The sequence below is a fragment of the Botryllus schlosseri genome, chromosome 16, assembly GCF_051294905.1.
Source record: "Botryllus schlosseri isolate E-star chromosome 16, Bs_hap1, whole genome shotgun sequence".
Taxonomy (NCBI): domain Eukaryota; kingdom Metazoa; phylum Chordata; class Ascidiacea; order Stolidobranchia; family Styelidae; genus Botryllus; species Botryllus schlosseri.
This window is the reverse complement of record NC_137251.1, coordinates 11,524,756-11,543,452: the sequence shown is the minus strand read 5'-3', so window position 1 is coordinate 11,543,452 and position 18,697 is coordinate 11,524,756. Positions and strand designations below refer to the sequence as shown.

The following is an 18,697-nucleotide window of genomic DNA, read 5'->3' as shown; positions in this document are numbered from 1 at the left end:
GGTTCCCGACCACTGATATAAACAATAAAGGCCTACTGTTGCTATTTGAAGGTATGTGTCGTCACAGTCGAGATAATTAGTTATTAGGTTAGGTCCGCCATATAGGCATATTATGAAACCTATATATAGCTAATCTGTAAATATAAGAATTTCATATTGCATTAAATCATCATGCGAATTCGTCTAATTGCACCGTAATCTTTCGCAGCAACACTTGGCATGTCAATTGTCCACCAACAAACTTTTGTCATTACATGCGGAAATATATAGGTCGTGTACCTGGGCATTGATAAGCTTCGCGTAACAAACAGGAAAGAATTGAGACGAAGTTGTAACAAAACGTAATATGGCAAGAGCCAGAAGTTGAACCGTATCAAAAATAGATAGTTACGCAATATTGCAGCGCATTCTTGATAGACGCCTCCGTGCTCTTGGCATATAAGCCTGCAAGTATTGATTCTAGTTTTTGTGAATGCATTCCGTTTTCTACTCTATGCTAATCTGCCATCCAAAATATTGGCTACGAAAATGAAGGAAATTAGTGTCGCATAGCTCGTATCCTCCATTCCATTGCATAAAACCGTTGAAGTTATTAACTTTTCTGTCATTTCCATATAGCTTCGTATAAACCAGCGTTTCTTAAAGTACGGGTCGTGACCCAATCATGGGACGCGACGGGTGTAAATTGAGGTCGCGACCGCCCCAAAGCAATTGCTAAATATCTTGCCACAAATAATATTTATTCGCGCTTTGCGCGATAATTTACAGAGATGAATCGACTTTCTTCGCAATTGTGAAAGTGGATTATATTCCTAGTATCGCTTAACGCCGCCGGAGATCGCCGTGGGTGCTTCAGTCCATGGATGTGCGACGGTAATTTGAGGTCACCTATTCGCCCGCGCCGGTCCACATGAAGACATTAACTTGTCGCCTATATGACGTGGGCCGAAATCCAGTGCCAAAAACATCGGATATATGCGATAAAACCTTGGCCCGAAACAACCGCCTATGGTTGGCCCAAACCTCCAATATTGATACATCCGGCCTTCGAAATGCTCGGCGCCGAATAGTCTCGTCCTTGCAATCCGAGTCCCGCCGTACAAATGGGCCCCGCATTGAAAAATAATACACCCAGATTTGCGTCACACATGTTTCATACAACTCAGCACTAGTTGTCTTCGGCGCCTCTATTTCATAGATGCATATACGGCATATACGCATATATGCATATACGGGCATTAAAATCTATTCATGTAGATGTGTGAGGCTTAAGTCGCGAGATGAAATAATACTCAGATTTGGCAAACGATCTAATATGTTTAAGAACCAGCACTGGTATATACTAACTATGCTATATTGATATATTTTAGGACATTGGTGGTATGATGAATGGCGTCCATCCCTCTAATTTATGACAAGTCTGCTCTGTCTCACCAACTCCCTGCGCGGTCCACTTTGACTCGGCTCCCGATTTCCCCGAATTTCGCGAAACTCTGACGTTCGCTGCGACGGACTCGAGTTTTTTTATCGCATTTTGATATATTTTCAACAAAATGAGATGGTGTCGCTTCGTCTGATAACTTTTGCGAACCAAAGGTGGATTTTTCTGTGCGCGCAGACTTTGTCAGCAGTGCGCACACGCACGCAGCTTAGAGGGAACATTGATGGCAGGATTAACACAACCATTACACGTGATTCTCTGCGGTCAGTGGCCATAGAGCTCTCAACAGAGACTATAGGCTACCCGATAGTATTACTGAATCCTACGTATCTGTGATGTAACCTACATTAGATTTAACATAAACTGCCACAACGTCTCCGGATTGAACTCATAAACTAAATCACCGTTGCAGTATGCAGTAGGCCTACCGTTCCACCACGACAGGTGAATGTTCAATTGTTCATTGTTCGTGTTCAGTGCACAAGTGCGTGTTTGAAGCTCGCTGTGATCGGTTGGCGTCTGTACTATGCATTCCTGCCTGATATAAGACTGTGCAAGTAATCAGGGAAATCACAGAAACTTCGCGTAGTTTCTTTTGTGTACCAGCCTACTGGTACAGGTAGATGATTTCGACAGGGACATCTTTCAATAAGCTTGCTCACAGAAGCAGTGCGATCAAGATTACAGCTGAAGCTACCCATGCCATCGTATAGATCAGTTGCTCCCTACCGCCGGTACGTAGCAAGTTTTCTGCCGGTCCACCAAATATAAAATACTTTTTTATCTCAATTCCTAAACGCAAGAGGTTGGCTGCTTGTCCATTATTATAGAAGTGCTTGAACGTGTTTGAACGTAGCCTACAACATTCCACAAGTTATTTAGGGTTCGTTTTGATTTTTAGGGTTCACCGGTCCACAGCATAAGTTCTAGGTTAAGTGTTTAGGTTACGGTCATAAAGGTCGAGAACCACTGCGGTATAGAATACAATGTAGCCCTGACGAGAAGATTAATTATAGTATTGTTTCAGTATACTGCCTATATAGCCTATATATGTGCTGTTGATTGGTTTGGTATAGGGTTATAACTGTGCGCGGAAGTTGCTCATTTCAGCCTATAAATATGCCAAATCGACAAGGAAAATAGTACAACAAGGATATGTCGATACTATGAAAGACAGCTATAATGGTTGCTCACACTCACACTCACTCTCTGTCTCTCTCTCTCTCTCTCTCTCTGGGCTCACATACACTGCTGTTATCATTTTTTTCACATTTTGATATTCGCTCATCTCCTGACCAACGCTCCCAATCGCTCAACAGAGCATACATGAGTCCTGTGATAAAGTGCTTACTTCACTACCGAGTAGCGACCACCTCTACTGTTAGGTTAAATTACACTGGTCAACACATATTTTTAGGCAAACAAAGTATAAGAGTGGTTTTGGGGGTTCTGAAGGGCACTGATTCCGAATATGACCTTATTTTTTTCCAATTGGCTATTGTTGGGGATATATATATATATATTTATTGATTTGTCCAACCGTAAAGAAAACATCATGGGCACATAAAACAACAATAAATGAACTTAACGGTATGGGACAGGGTGTGACCGATATGACTCTGGGTGGGGTCAAATGGTCTGATCACACCCTGCATTAACAAATACAGATATTGTGTCACAAATTTGGATGCAATTGGTTGGGATCAATCAATTCAGCTCAGCATAATAATAAAATACTAACAAAAGACAAATTTGTTTTGAGACAAGCGGATCAGTAAGGGACAAGGGAAGACAGACAGACAGGAGAGATAACCCATGGGGCTATTTTGACTAAAGTCTCCAATTTTCGCGGTAATGGCTAGATAAAAAAATCGGCTCAGACGTACTATAAAGTTTGGAAATACAATCTACTCGTTATTTTGACACATAGAAGACTCTTTTAAATCAAAACACAGCAACAACACTATATTTAGGGGTAATAGATTTATCATAGTTACAGACTTTCACGGATATCATATACATAAATAAACTCCAGTCATGTATATAAGTATTTACCTAGCTACTCAAATAACGTGGCATTTATTCAATCAGTTTTATGTCAAGCATCTATTGTAAATTTGAAATAATTTGTTGGAATGTAATATTATTGATATAGCCTACTTTAAAACACAATTGCTTTTCGTACGATTTTCGCCTGTAAACTATTTAATGCAGTTTCTCGAAAGGTTCCGGCAACGGTCTGACATAATATGTTCAATTGCTCATCTCATCTGCCCTGATATCTTTATTTTGTTGTTCTGATGTTTTGGTAGAACCTATCCCCTTGCTAATCAACAAGATCATCAGGAAATATATCAAGAAGACTGAACAGGAAATTAACCTTTATGCTCGTGTTTGTGCTTAAGTTTTCGATATGTAGATAGGAATTTTCGGGCCAACAGTTCGTAGTTGGGTGCTTTGTGATCATCTAAAAAGTTTTATTTACTACATCTTAGGAGAAATTACATGCAGTGAACTCGTTCCTAATGTGAAATTGGAATCTTTCATCGGTATTCGAATATACCAGATACCAGATTTAAGCTTCTCGTTTGATAGGGATACTATAGGTATACCCACTTTGTGGACTCAGCGTAAAATTATCCATTTACCAGTCAAAAGAAATGAGACGTATAAGAGTATCGTAGTTAAGCCTTTCAATGACAAATTTTACAGCTTTTTATACTCCTCTTTAATATTGGTAGAATGACCAATTGATACTGGAGAATAGGTATTTCCGTTGTGCAAAAGTGCAATTTTTAAGCTTAACAAACTGCTTTTTTGACATACAAATATTTCGCATCATGTCATGATAATATTGATAGACTGACTGAGAATGACATGAGGGTTCTTCATAGTCAATTAGCTATTTATGTGCAGTATAAAATTAGAAAAAACCACGATTTTTATCCTACCAAGTGAAATATTTAAGGGTAAATACAGTAATTTTGGGCTTTTTAGGGGTATAAATATCTTATGACAGAGAGCCAATCTGCCAAAACTAATGTGATATTCGTAATCAGCAACCTTAAAACCCCAGAAACGGCTCTCAGATGTTCTGCCTAAAAAAAAATTCATTTTGTTGACCATTGTTTTCAGTAGCAGTCAACCTCTACTGTTAGTCAAATAGGCTAACGATCGGTTCTGTGTGATACTTTTAATATATATATTATATATCGTTCCAAACGCTGCAAAACTTTATGGAACTTCATCTCAATTCTATGAACACCGATTCTATAACGAGCCCTCGTAGTTAACAAGGAATGAGTATGATCAACACTCATGGTTCCGTCACGCCAAATGTGGTTTGGATGCGATTGAATCCCTTTTTGACGTATTTAATGACTTGACTCAATATCAGAAATCAATTACAAGAAACGCATGAATACATGATCCGTATGTGATCTGAGCTTGGCTAATATAATGAGGTTGCAATTACACCATGCGGTCTGGTTAAGCAAAGTGGATAGTAAGCGGGAGCTCGGTAAAAGTCGCGGAAAGCAGTAGTGGCAAGCTACATCTGTATCATATATCATCCGGACTCCGTTCGTAAGCTCTGCGTCCTAAGAAGCATCGACTGTGAAAGGGAAACGACGAATTACCATGCGTCATTATGCAGTCACAGTGTGAATATCACGACAATCCCGTGCAATCTCAGTTCTCAGAATCTCAGAAACTAGTCATCACATTATGAAGTATCACGGTTTTAAATAGATTCGCCAATCCTGTTTTCGAATGTTTCAGGATACGCATATGCTTTGATAAAGACGTGCAGTTGCTGAAATCGGAGTCATAACATATTGAACTATCTTGGCTGTAACATATGGAACAATCGGCGGTCTCTCCAGCGTAAAACGAAGTTGTCGTCGAAATGCTGGAAAACAATTGCTTCTGATTCGATTTCAGAATTCCGTTTAACGTTCAACCCAATTTTATGCGCTACTCACGTGTGATTTCCTCACCGGCGTGTGATAAATCGAAGTATTATTGTCGTTTAGAGGCAGCAAAATATTGTTAACGTCTCGGTAGTATGAAATTTGATGGTAAATTATTGTCAACCGCTCAGCAGGGCTGGGAACAACGATTCAACTGGTATCCGTGGCTTCTCCGCTTTACTTTCAGCATTCCGGGATATACTATAGCAGTGGTCGGGAACCTATGGCTCGCGAGCCATATATGGCTCTTTTGGGTATAAGATATGGCTCTTTGACAAATATTTATTTTTGTATTGAATTGATCAATATTGCAACGAGTTGTTGGTAAATTTTATTCACGGCCAAAATAATTATTCTCGTGGCAGTAGAAACATGTCTTTGAGAGGTAAAGACGATGTCGTCTTCAAGTTTAGGGGCTCGGACCCCCTCTTTTCAAAATCTTCAAGTTTAAGTTACTGTCATGCCGGCGGCCAATATCACTCGCGAATTTTATGTACCCGACTCGAAATCTTGGATTGTGCGATACGTTGATTAATCAAAGAGCATAGCAGACACGGCGCCGCCCATTTCAAAACGCAGTTTTCAAATACGCATTGTCTTCCTGATCTACGTCGCGAAATGAACTGTTGTGAATGTGACAATTACAAACTCGAATTACACAACACGTCATGGCTATCCACGTTCTTGATCGGTAAGTATAGCTCTGTGTAGTACTGGTGATAAAATGTAGGCGTGTAGCGCAACGTTATGTTACCGCCGAATACTTTCAGAAGCCGATAGATAAGTAGCCTATATAGATCTTCGTAATCAGTGTGACAGTCACATTCGATTAATATCAGTTGTAATAAATTCTATGCTACATATGAATTGCGTTATCAAGGGTTAGGCTTGGCCCGTCTGTGCTATACCTCTCGTTTCGACCTTTATTTCTGAACAATAAATACCAGACTTTACTGAGAAATTATGGCGCACACGAGGAATCCCATGTAGTGAGTTCAAATTAGTGCTACCATGACGTCATTAATTTTCAATTGTGACGTAACAGTTGATTGGCATGTATGGCTCTTTGGGAGTTGGGATGGAAAAAATAGGGTCAATATGGCTCTTCGGACAAAAAAGGTTCCCGACCACTGTACTATAGTATAGTACAGTACATTGCTATTTCTGCACCTACCTTGGCCAGCGCCATATGCACATCCTGAACTCATGGCATGCTTTTATGCACATTTTGAGTTTATGTACATAACGAGTCGGTGTATATGCCGCAAAAATATTATGGACAAAAATATAGAACGTTCTATAGTAGTCTACAACCCTGGCATTGTCATTAGGACGAACAAACACGAAACTTATGACAGTAATCATGCTGTTTGTGTCACACATAAAAGGTGCATACGGGTGTGGCTCAGCAACGATGGGTCTAGGCCTACTCGAAGGCAGGACCCGACTGCAAGCCTAATTCACGACAAGGAATCGAATCAGCAATGCCGTCGATGTTGTCCTGCACAACTAGGTTCTATTGCCTTAAACTCTGAGTCGAAAACAGGAAATTGCGAGCCGCCGCCCAGAACACTCACTCGCCCACAGTCACGTCTCAAAGATTCAGACACGCTTGGCATGATAACTGTTTACCTTTCTGTCGGAGGACTCCATTGAAAAGCCGGTTTGAGCCATTTCATAATTGTAGGATGAGATGAACGCACTCTTGGTTCCACCTGAATATATTAGGCAAATACGTGACTTATGCGCCTCCGGTGTATGAATACGCCTACAGGGAATCCACAAATCCATCCGTCACAGAACTATGGCAAATATCGATAATGATCTGGTCATACGTTTTTTATTTTTCACTCGAATGTATCAGGGATAATGCTAACTATAGCGACATTACCAATGCTACCAAATGTTAGCAAAATGTGCTTATGAATCGACCCATGGCAAGTGTGAGCCCGAAAAAGCTTCGGGTGAATCGAAATATGAAAGTATTAGTCAAGAGAGTGTATCAAGTAGGGATGGTGTGAACGTGAGGTTCACGTTCGCGTTCTGTGTGTGAACCTCGGAAATTTAGAGGTTCACGTTCACAAACGAACCTTGGTATGTTCTGGACTGTGAACCTTTATCATATATTACAATTTTAGCTTCATAATAACATCTTTGGTTGAAATGTATTTCATTTTAACTGCAGACTACTCTATGCATGGCGTTGGCAGCATAGAAAAAATCAACACTAAACGAGCATGCATCTCGACAATCTCAAAAAGTTTACTTGCTTTGTTACAAAGGTTTGCTCGAAATATCCAGTTTTACGTTTGTGAATTTAGTGAGTCTCTGCTGTGAGCTTCACCCGCAATCACACAATACGAAGAGCGAAATACACTACATGTAGGTAGTCAACGAAGGATAGTTATTCAACCAATCAATGAAATTGATATTGTTGTCTGATGTAAAAAATCTGGCAGGAGTAGGGGTAAATCTTAAATTCATATGTTTATTCTATCATAAAAACCAAATCCGTGCGATTCGGGTGTTGGCTACTGCTGTATAACTTGTTAATTTTGTAATATCGGTAGCAAGTACAGAAACCCGTTTTACACTCTTCTCAATATCAACGTAGCAATAATCAGACGCCGAATACATTGCCCGTCCTGGCTTAGACCGTTATGGCGTAAGCTTATATTAACTTGTAAGTACTCGTCGAAATTGTTGGCAAAGCGACGGAAAAGAGTGATTTTATGGGATTATTATATCATTTGATTGGCCCAGTTCATATACTTGACGACGTTTAAAATGTGAATATGTACTTCAGCGTTGTGGCATTGTGGCCTGAGTCGTCGCTAGGTATCGTGTACATTATATAGGCTATCACTTCACTGAAATGTACGGTTGGAATTAGCAAAATGACGTCATGAGGTTCACGTTCGCGTTCACACGGAACCTTTCAAAAGGTTCGCGTTCACACGAACCTGAACCTTTCAGAGGTTCACACTAGGGATGGTGTGAACGTGAGGTTCACGTTCGCGTTCTGGGTGTGAACCTTGGAAATTTAGAGGTTCACGTTCACAAACGAACCTTGATAGGTTCTGCACTGTGAACCTTTTTCATTTATTCCGATTTTCACATCATTCTAACATCTTTGGTTGAAATTTATTGCATTATAACTGCGGCCACTATATGCATGGCGCTGGTAGCATTAAAAAATCAACACTAAACGAGCATGCACCCGGACAATCTCAAAAATTTTACTAGCTTTGTTACAATACTTAGTGACTCTGTGCTATATGAGCTTGATCCGCAATCACATAATATCAAGACCGAAAAGCGATTGATGCTTATTCAACCAATTAATGAACTTGATATCGGTGTCAGATGTAATAAATCTAGCAAGCGTACGGGGTCCCTCTCGGTTTCATATGTTTATTGTGTCATTAAAACCAAATACGTGTGATTGAAGTGTTGGCCACTGCAGTATAACTTGTTAATGGGGTAAAACCCGTTTTACACTCTGCTTAATATCTACGTAGGAACACTCAGACTCCTAATACATTGCCCGGTCTGGCCTAGACCGTTAAGGCGTATGATTATATTCCCATGCAAGTAATCGTCGAATTTGTTGGCAAAATGACGGAAGATATTGATTTTGTGGTATAATTATATCATTTGATTGCTTCGCAGTTGATACATTTGGCGACGTTTAAAAAGTCAGTACCGGTATGTACTTCAGCATTGTGACATTATGAGGCTCCACTCGGCGCTGGGTATCATGTACACTGTACATTAATATATATCACTTCACTGAAATGTAGGGTAGGAATTATCAATATGACGTCACGTGACGTCATGAGGTTCACGTTCGCGTTCACACAGAACCTTTCAAAAAGGTTCGCGTTCACACGAACCTGAACCTTTCAGAGGTTCACACCATCCCTAGTTCACACCATCCCTATAGTATCAAGAATCAAGATCATGCATCTTTTTGCCTAATCACAGAGCTTTACAATAGTTCGTTTATCTAATACTTCTACTTGTGCTTCCAGCTGCTAAGTCTACTCTTATACTATGTAATGTTTAAATTTTGCAATCGAAAAATAGGTTTTATGCGGATTTGTATCGCTTTCATCAGCGTAATCGGCTGAACCGCTAAGCGTTGTATCACTTTCAATGACTTCGTCGACTACTTTTGCCAGACCATGCACCATTGCACCGCTGACCATGAATCGACCTTTGGACGCTCGGCCATGTGTCGCGCGCAATGACTCCTATCGTTGCGCGAGCCGGTAATGGATCGATACCCAATCAATATCAGTCCCTACAATACTACACTCACTCGGGAATGATCGATATTCAGTAATTCACTGGTGCCTACGAGCAGCTACGATTGCACTGCAGTAAAACATAACCGAAACAAGATGACTGATTAGTGATTACTAATTACCTTCCAAAACGACTTTTTCAATTGCAGTCGATAACTCCTGAACGATGCCGTCCAGTCTATCAAAGTCTTCGACGCTTAACACTCGTTGATCTGATGTTTCGTCACCAGTCGCAATAGTCTGAACATACCGGAAAACCAAAGATGTAGCCTAATCACTTGAGTGAAAATGACGCTGTGTAGGGCAGGCACAAAGATTGTACACTCTCATGGAGCGTTGACTTAACCGGCCATACCTTGTCGTCGCGTGGAGGAGGGAATAGTTTCAAGCCACATACTTCTTACCGTCTCAAACTACATGCGTTCGACGGTTAAATTCAAATAGCTTTAAATTCTATTATAACGACCACTGCTAGATGTCGGAACAGATAAACACATCATACTAACAGTATACAACATCTGGGTAGCCAATGCAGCGTCACTTTCAACTTTGAAGAGGCGTAGGCATGAACTAAGGTTACCATAATTTGGGAATCTGAAAAGGGGACACTTTTTTTAAAAAAAATCCTGACAGACAATACCGGAGTAAAATAAAAATAAAATTGGTAAATATATGGCGAGTTTGCAGTTGGTTAACTAAGAAAAGGTCTACTTTCTGGCTCAACTCCGGAAATACCCGCCGGACCGTTACTTGAGCACTGGTTTCATATATCTCAGCTGAATTTTAACATATATTTAACCAAATTTTTTTTTAAAAAGAGGAAAAAAATTCAAAAAGAGGACATTTGGGCGTCCTCCAAAGACACTTTAAAATGACCAAAAAGAGGGTAAATCCTCTAAAACAGGACATATGGTAACCCTACATTAACCCTTTTCAAAAGGAGTGAATTGATTGCCATTTGGCGAGTAATAATTGCTTTTGTAGCACCCATTTGTGTTATCCAAGTAGCAAACCTTTAACCGTGTAAGGCATGGATGTCAAACATATACGGACGATGTGAAGCATACGGCCCGCAAATCGATGACGCATCATATTTTCACCAAAGGTTGAGATTAAAGATATACTTTCACGCAAGTAATCTCTCAAGACAGCGTATGTCGAACATGCTAAATGCTCATATGCAACATCGTAACCATCCGACAGCAATGTTGCGTTTTCACTCTAGTCGCCATTAGTCACAAGTCGACAGGCACAGGGCGGCTGTGCAGACATATTTCAGATATTTCATGAAAATGGACCGAAAGTTGGTAACAGTGCAAAGAGCTGTGGTAACCATGATACATAACCTATGACTCAAAAGCTCCCCGGTCTTGCAAAGTCATTTGATCTGTAGCCTACTTAGTTGCATTAAAAATTCTTTATTTAGTGTGATGAGTTGGTTCAGTGTGGTTGGTGTTCAGTGTGGTAATTTTTTACCGGAACTCTAAATCCTATCCGAAGATACACACATGTTGGCTTAATAATAATGAACCAACTTCCTAGAGCCCGCATTTATTGATAAATCTCCTGTAAAGAGAGAGAGAGAGATTTATTTCGTCAACCGATGACGCCAAAATAAATAGAACTCATATAAATATGCAATATTTAACAAACACAAAACAGTGGTTTATCGGTATTGACTGGTACCGGCGATATGATCATGACGATCTTCGTGTCAGCCGGAACCAGGGTAAATGGTTATTTAAATGAGATAACCTCATAACGTGATAACGAACCAGGGCAAGCTAATGCGCAATGTATCTTACAAAAAGCAATAGCAGCCATAACAAAGAATATATGAAACATAACAGTAACAGGCAGTAACAATCAATGTGCTAAAAAGAACAAGTAGGTTGAGGATTTATAACTGATAATGGGCAGTGTACAAGCATTGACTAGTATTTGCTCAGAAGAGAGTCCAACATCCCAGACTTGAATGAATTATAGTTGGAGCTTTTTAGGTGTGGCGGAATCTGGTTGTTCCATACATCAATCCATGCTCGTTTAAATGGAGGGAAACCTCTATCCGAGTGGGACATAAATAAGTTGGCGTTTGCGGCAGATCGCGTGTCATGACTATGGAGATCTCTACAGTATTGAAAATAGTTCTGTAGAGATACAGGGACTTGCAGCTGGTTAATTTCATACATTACTTTAGCTAGTTCAAAGATATAGATATCACTAATTTTTAGAATACGCAACTTTTTGTGGTACGGATCAAGTCGACTATAGAGTGGTATTCGAGCAATAGCTCTTAATGCTTTGTTCTGAACGACCTGAAGCTGGTTCAATAGGGTTTTGGTAGCAGATCCCCAAATTATAATACCATACTGTAGGTGGGAATGTATGATCGAAAAATAAAGAGTACGGAGAAATTGTTTTGGAACTATTCGGTTAAGCTTCCATAATACACCAATGTTTTTTGTATTTCTTACAGCGCACAGACAGAGTCAACGCGACATCACGACTGAAACAAAAATAGCATAGAAGTGTACCAACCTACCAGCGATGAGCTTGGATAGGATTAGGAAATAGAAATTTCAAATCCACTCATCTCTGCAACCTACATAGCTGTGTCACTGTTTCAGTGGTTTGCAGTTGTGTTTAATGAGCCAATCATAGTATACTTGCCATTTCGATAGTTTTCGAAAATGGGTGTAGCTCAAAATAGAGCGCTATGATCCTTAATGCTATATAATACCGTAAATATGAATGTGCTTGATAATGAAGAAGCATACCACTGCAAAACAATGTCGCCGATTTAGAGTTAACATTTTGACATTATTAGACAGGTCCGTGAAGAGGCGAATAAAAAGTTTGAATCCGCCCCGCGACCCAAACTGAGTTTGACATCCCTGGTGTAACGTATCGAAATGATCAAGACTATATACCACACCGACGTCCAACATGAATTTGTGGTTTGGTGGTACTGGCCTATATATCATATCTATACTCACTCGAAGTTCTGTTATATCGTAGTTTCCGACGCCCACGGCAAATGGTATGATCCCCAATGAACGAACGTAGTTTGCACTGTCCTCAAGCCGATTTCCGTCTGATGCACTGTTTCACAAAAGACGTAGCCTATATAGCGTGATGACTGTTCCGGCAAGGAATCTGGGCCATACCTGTCCTACCCAAAACCTCCCAACTGAGGGAGCCCAGACACGAAGGAGGACTAGAACTAGTCCAACGGTATATATTCAATCAAGGATCAAAGCTTGATAGTATGACAGAATGTATTCAATAACTTCCCAAATTTTCACAAGTTTCCAATATGGCGTTTGATGCAAGTAAACACCACCTTTAGATACACAGTTTTTCTTTGAAAAGCGTATCAAATACTTCAAGTCTTATGAATATGTATACCAGACGTGGAGTGGATTACGTATTTGTGTGCCACGCCAAGAAGGCGCAAAAATGTGGCTCACCTACAAACAGTACCCACTAAGCCGCTGGTATAACTCCATGAGGATTGGCGCATATATGACTAGATTTCCACCATTGTAATTGTTGTGAAGGTAGAATTTGGTACCGGAAAGTGCCGATTGCGTGATTTGCACCCTCCACCATGGTTGACATTTAAGAAATACACCCATTTCAACCCATATGTTTTATATATTAAAGTGTACAATATTAGTTAGTAGCATTTCATAACCTAATTTGTATTCTTTTTTAAATTAGAGATATCACGAGGCGGTTTCGCTTCGTAACTTCTAAAACTTCAGGACTCACATAAACAGAATGGCCGTCTGACATGAAATATTATACTGTGCAAACTCATTTTAATTGCCAAATCTCCAATATCCTACTGATACAAACTGGCGGCTGCTTAGAGATGTTCTGTTAGGTTTTTGGAAAGGATTTGCTAGCAAAAATCCATTTCTTCTGTGATATATATAATCAATTAATCATACTATTCTTGAATAACTTTAAGATGAGCCGTTACTGGATATGACTAGGATGGACGTTGTAATGTTCTGTTTCTCAATTTGGGTGCCATATATGTTGCGATCATATCCAAATGTGTCGTCGGAAGCTTCACGTGTTATTATTACATTCGCCACCACCTGTATTTGTGGAAATGGATTTTCGGCACTCATTTATATCTAATCGACTTTCAAGAAATAATAAAAGACTCCCCTATTCCTACATAAATAGTATGATGCTATTGTAGGGTTACCATATTTTGAGATCCTAAAAAGAGGTCACTTTTTGTAAATTATGAAAGCTCAAAGAAAACTGGTGATTGTGAAAAAATTTCGACCGACTGTTCTGTGTTGACTAAAGAGGACAAATTCACCAAAAAGATGAGATTTAGGAGTCCCCCGTGGACACATTCAATTTATTGAAAAAGGAGGACAAATCCTCTTAAAAGAGAACGTATAGTAACCCAATGTTATTGTAAAAAATAAAGTAATTTCGTTGATGTTTATCACTAGCCTACGGTTAATATTTTCACAAGATAGATGACACTTGCACAATAATTGAGCTATATTTGAACTAAAAATGAGAACCACTGCCATACTCACTCTCCATCTGTCAACACCACCATCACTTTCTTCGTGTCGGGATCTGACCAACGCGGACCACCACGAAAGTCGAGCACGGTTTTATTGAGAGCATGTGCGGTGTACGTCGAAACTCCCTTGCGTTTGATTTTTCCGATTGAGTTCTAAAAGGAATTTGCTGTCAACAAGTTGTATATCTAACTCGCAATCAATATGTCAGTGATTGTGAGAAGCTGTTCGTACTTACAATGATCTAAGGAGGATGTAACAATATTGTCATGGAATATTTCTGAAAATCAAACTTACGTTCAATCCCCAATTCCTTTTAAACTGTCCGAGTCTTATTTCAGTGGTGATATACGTTTGTCTCTTTAACGTTTTTCTGAAAGTAAATGTCGTGTGTCATAAAAAATCAAAATCCTATGCCAAATCTCTGGGTGGCCTCTATATGCACCAGGGGTCGACAGCCCTGGCACGCGTTGCATACCTAGACACATTGAATTGATTGGACCTCTTAACCCGTTTTTCAAAGGCTTAAGACCGCAACAGTAGTTCACACGATATATTCATGTCTATATTTGCTATCTGCACCATGGCCAAGTGCTAGTACACGAATAAAATCAGTAAAAACCCATCCAAGTATCCCTAAATCGAAGGAGTTGCAACATCAACCAAATCCAACTATCTCTAACAAACACCTACTGATTTGTGAATGGACAAAGTGACGGTGTACATTGGGGACCTGGTATTTACATTTACGTCTGGCCGGCTTGCGCTATATTGCTCCGGTAAGGTAATCAAATGCTGTGTAGTTTCGCAGTTGACACGCCTGGAAAGCACAAACTTCCACTCGTGGTTACCCAGGGATGCTGAGGTGAATATTCAATATTGCAAGTTAATGATTGGCAGGTCTATTAGGAAAAGTCATGTGGACGCATCAATATTTTGGGCGAGGTTTTCGACCCCTGGCTACACCTCTGCATAAGTTTATATACAGTGGCTGGTGACTGGGGTTGGAACGTATAGAGAAGCTTACCCTTTTTGATAGTTTGAATACAGGACCACGCCGACCTGGTTAACCCCGGAGTTCACCCCGAATCTGGCTGCCATATTTTGCGTCCATCTGATGATGTCGTCGAAATTGTCCACAACCGAGTAGGATCCGTCCAAAACGAAGATAATGTCTAGCTGCTGCTTTAGCGTTGGACATTCTGCGTAAATAACAGGCCGACTCAACAGTGGGGATATGTTTAACATATTAATTGCATGTGGCGAGCATACATCTACGACAGGGCCGATGCTAAAAACTAATTTACATTATTACAATCTGCCTAGCTCCTCTAATCGTGTTAAGCGCGGATCTCTTCCACTAGTGGTCAAAGTATTCATTTATTGGATCAAGTATTTTTAAGCAAGTAGTATCGTAAATTCCTACTCAATGACGATTGGGAATAGCTACTTTGGGAACATACTATTGCTATCTGAAGTAGAAGATCGTAAGCTCTAAATACTTCATTATGAAATATATAGGGACGAGACGTCGTAGACTAATGGATAGGGATAGGCATTGGCCGGTTGCGAAGTTCCGAAATTAATCTTTGCGGCTAACGTAGAATGACTTATCTGTCGCCGTAGAAAAGTTGAATTTGCGAGGTTTTATTGTGTTGCCTAATGAACAACCTACATCGCGCGGTGGCTAAGTCAACTTCACTCAAAATACAAATCGATATTAACTCTAATTTTTATATTACCACTTTACTATTACCACTTTACTCTGCTCCGAAAATGTATTTCGTTAGTGAACACTGCTAATCTCTTCCTTTTACCGATATATTTCTGAAATTCCCGTCTAGTCTAGTCATCATGCCGAACTCGACGGCCCGAACGTGCTTGGGCTACTGTTATTTTAGACCAAGTTATATAACGAACCACGTTTTGTTTTGGCGGCATCGATATTTGCGGCCATTCCTCAGTATAAGAGGGTCTCTATTTCAATATGCCGTAAGAATGTCGACATTACATGCAGATTACCAATTTGGAAGGGGAAATAATCTTCAGCAATGTGGCGCCGTCATGGATACACTGACACTGATAAACTGATACGATGTCGTTGAGCTGAAATTTAAGCGGGGCAAATTCGCGCTCATCCCAAAATAATATACATAAAATGCGTCGGATGATAAGGTTACGATCACGTCACTGAAAGCGAAAGAATGGGAAAGTATTCCTAACGATTTGTGTTAATAGCTTTGGATCGATCAGGTTGGCATGGCTACAAAGAATTCAAACGCCCAGCTCTTCTATCACTCACCCAGCTCTTCTATCACTCACCGTGGATAACATAGTACAAAACGCATTACCAAACCTCTCGTTAATCGCCCCACGAATACACGACCATCTATTACCCGCTTATACTATTCTACCGTGAACAAAGTCGCGTAGAATACTTACTGGGCGTGTTTTTCTTTAGTGCCTGCCAATTTTTCCCGTTGTCCGAGCTTTCGTAGCAATAACCGGGAACTCTGTGACTTGCGTTGCATTGAAGGACTTTTGTTGGTGAACAAGCCTATCATCAGAAATGAATGTTTTTTACTCAACCGCAGAGTATAGGTAGAGATAAGGAACTATACAGACTTGGGAAAGACTAATGTTTTATATACGAGTGTATGCGTGTCAGTGTGAGCTAGGGTTACCATACGTGCACTTTTAAGAGGATTTGTCCTCTTTTTTGAATGACTTGAATGTGTCCTCAGAGGACGCCTAAATATCCTCTTTTTGCGGAATTCGGCCTCTTTTTCCAGAAAAAGTATTAAAATGCCATCAAAAACTCGACTGCGACGCAACGTACGTCAGAGTTCCGTAAAAAATCTGATAATTTGGGAGTCAAGTCAAAGTTTTTTAGTCAACACAGGTTCTTTTGGTCGAAGACTTTTAAAATGAAACCTTTTCTTTTCCGGTATTACAGCTGTCAGAGTTTTTTTTAAAGCGTGCTCTTTTTCGTATCTCAAAATATGGTAGCCCTAGTATGAACGTATGTGTGTGTGTGTGTGTGTGTGTGTGTGTGTGTGTGTGTGTGTGTGTGTGTGTGTGTGTGTGTGTGTGTGTGTGTGTGTGTGTGTGTGTGTGTGTACGTTGAAGACATATTAATTTCGCTTCATGATAATTATTCTTGACACTAAATTACTTTCAAACTGAAAACATTGCTTGTTCCTACTTTCAATACGTTTCCGTTGCTCTCCATTGTCAAACCGAAGCTATCTCCCGGTTTTCGATTTGGTAACCGGGTTTTTTGACAGCCGTCTTCCGTCGCAAACGTCACTGTGCATTTCTCCATTGTTCCCTCGGCTAGCAAAATTATAACATGTCATGTCAATTTATACGAGAAATAGTACTATAGGCCCATTTATGTTTTTAACAGGTCGCCTATCGGGCTGGGTATGCCAACTGTCGAGTAGGCCTACACGAATCCGATCGTTATTGGAAGTGGTATATGACATGATGCGGAGAGTAAATTCAGAGAACATTCATCACCGCTAGACCTAATGTCGCATGTACTAAATACAACTTATTCATTAATTACCCATTGTCTAACCATGTGTTGGCATATGGACTACTGCATCGCCGTATAAATCGTTCAAAATTGGAAAATCGGTGTTTTTCGAATGGAAAACGGATACGGGCAATACGGGAATATAGCTGACTAGACTCGACCGCTAATATTTGTCTCGGAATCAAATAATTCAGGGACACGATTTTGCCCTAGTCGCAAATGCCAAGTGTAGATTTTTGCTTGAAGTTCATTTGAACGGTTTAATCCTATATGAACCCTATCCCCTGTCCATCAACAACACCCACCATTCCACAAAGACATCAAATGATATAAATTAGCCGTGAATCACTTACATGTATTGCTGTCGTTCGACTGAGAACTTAACGGGTTTTTCCAATGCGGTGACGTTATAAGCAACCTGAAATAACAGCGGAGTTAAAAATTGCTTTACCAGTAAAAGGAGAAGTTGCTGAATCTCTGGATTAGCTATATTATTGCAATCGTGTATAAGCTATTTAGTATCGCTTACTCGTTGCGATCTGTAAATTCCAAATCATATCCATAAAAGGTGGAACGGTTATTGTCCAGACTTTGGTCAATGCCCGCGGTAAGATACTTCATGGTCCGCGAACTCCCGCCAAGATTGAAACCGCTGGCTCTTCGTAAATATATCAGCATCGCACATAGTAAGTATTTAATTACATCTTTATAATTACTCATCTCGAAATACACTGAAAAAATGCGAGGTATATTTGTACTGATTTACATATATCTAGTACATTGTAACTTCCCTAAAGCACTATACAATTCTGTCTTTTCTGGTCCAAAATAAATCTGTCTTCACCCATAGCTTATGCTTACGAATGTCCTTCAAA

General features: G+C 40.0%; 1 protein-coding gene across 7 annotated transcripts; it reads right to left on the bottom strand.

The window, feature by feature from the left end:
* Positions 1–18,697, bottom strand: LOC145459481 (integrin alpha-1-like). Of its 7 annotated transcripts, none has more exons than XR_013921430.1 (12): positions 18,352–18,697; positions 18,176–18,240; positions 17,487–17,617; positions 16,724–16,838; positions 15,309–15,483; positions 14,579–14,654; positions 14,294–14,436; positions 12,719–12,824; positions 9,845–9,962; positions 7,045–7,127; positions 5,440–6,913; positions 5,020–5,368 (listed from the first exon to the last, which is right to left on the bottom strand). XR_013921430.1 is itself a non-coding variant. In XM_080338135.1 (11 exons), exons 1-11 carry the CDS (start codon positions 18,540–18,542, stop codon positions 5,010–5,012), a joined length of 1,248 nt encoding a protein of 415 aa, XP_080194261.1. In that variant the 5' UTR covers positions 18,543–18,696; the 3' UTR covers positions 1–5,009. The 7 variants fall into 7 exon arrangements, 5 of the variants coding, with proteins under 5 accessions (XP_080194261.1, XP_080194260.1, XP_080194263.1 ...); XR_013921431.1 differs by having other exon boundaries at positions 5,020–5,351; positions 5,425–5,548; positions 18,352–18,695; XM_080338135.1 differs by lacking the exon at positions 5,440–6,913 and having other exon boundaries at positions 1–5,054; positions 18,352–18,696.

Excerpts from the sequence above, each read along its gene's own strand:
- LOC145459481 (XM_080338134.1), bottom strand. The coding sequence starts at position 18,542 with ATGAGTAATTATAAAGATGTAATTAAATACTTACTATGTGCGATGCTG. Across the intron at positions 15,484-16,723 it reads ACTAAAGAAAAACACGCCCA|AATGTCCAACGCTAAAGCAG; the intron begins GTAAGTATTCTA and ends TTATTTACGCAG. Across the intron at positions 14,437-14,578 it reads AAAGGAATTGGGGATTGAAC|AACTCAATCGGAAAAATCAA; the intron begins GTAAGTTTGATT and ends AATTCCTTTTAG.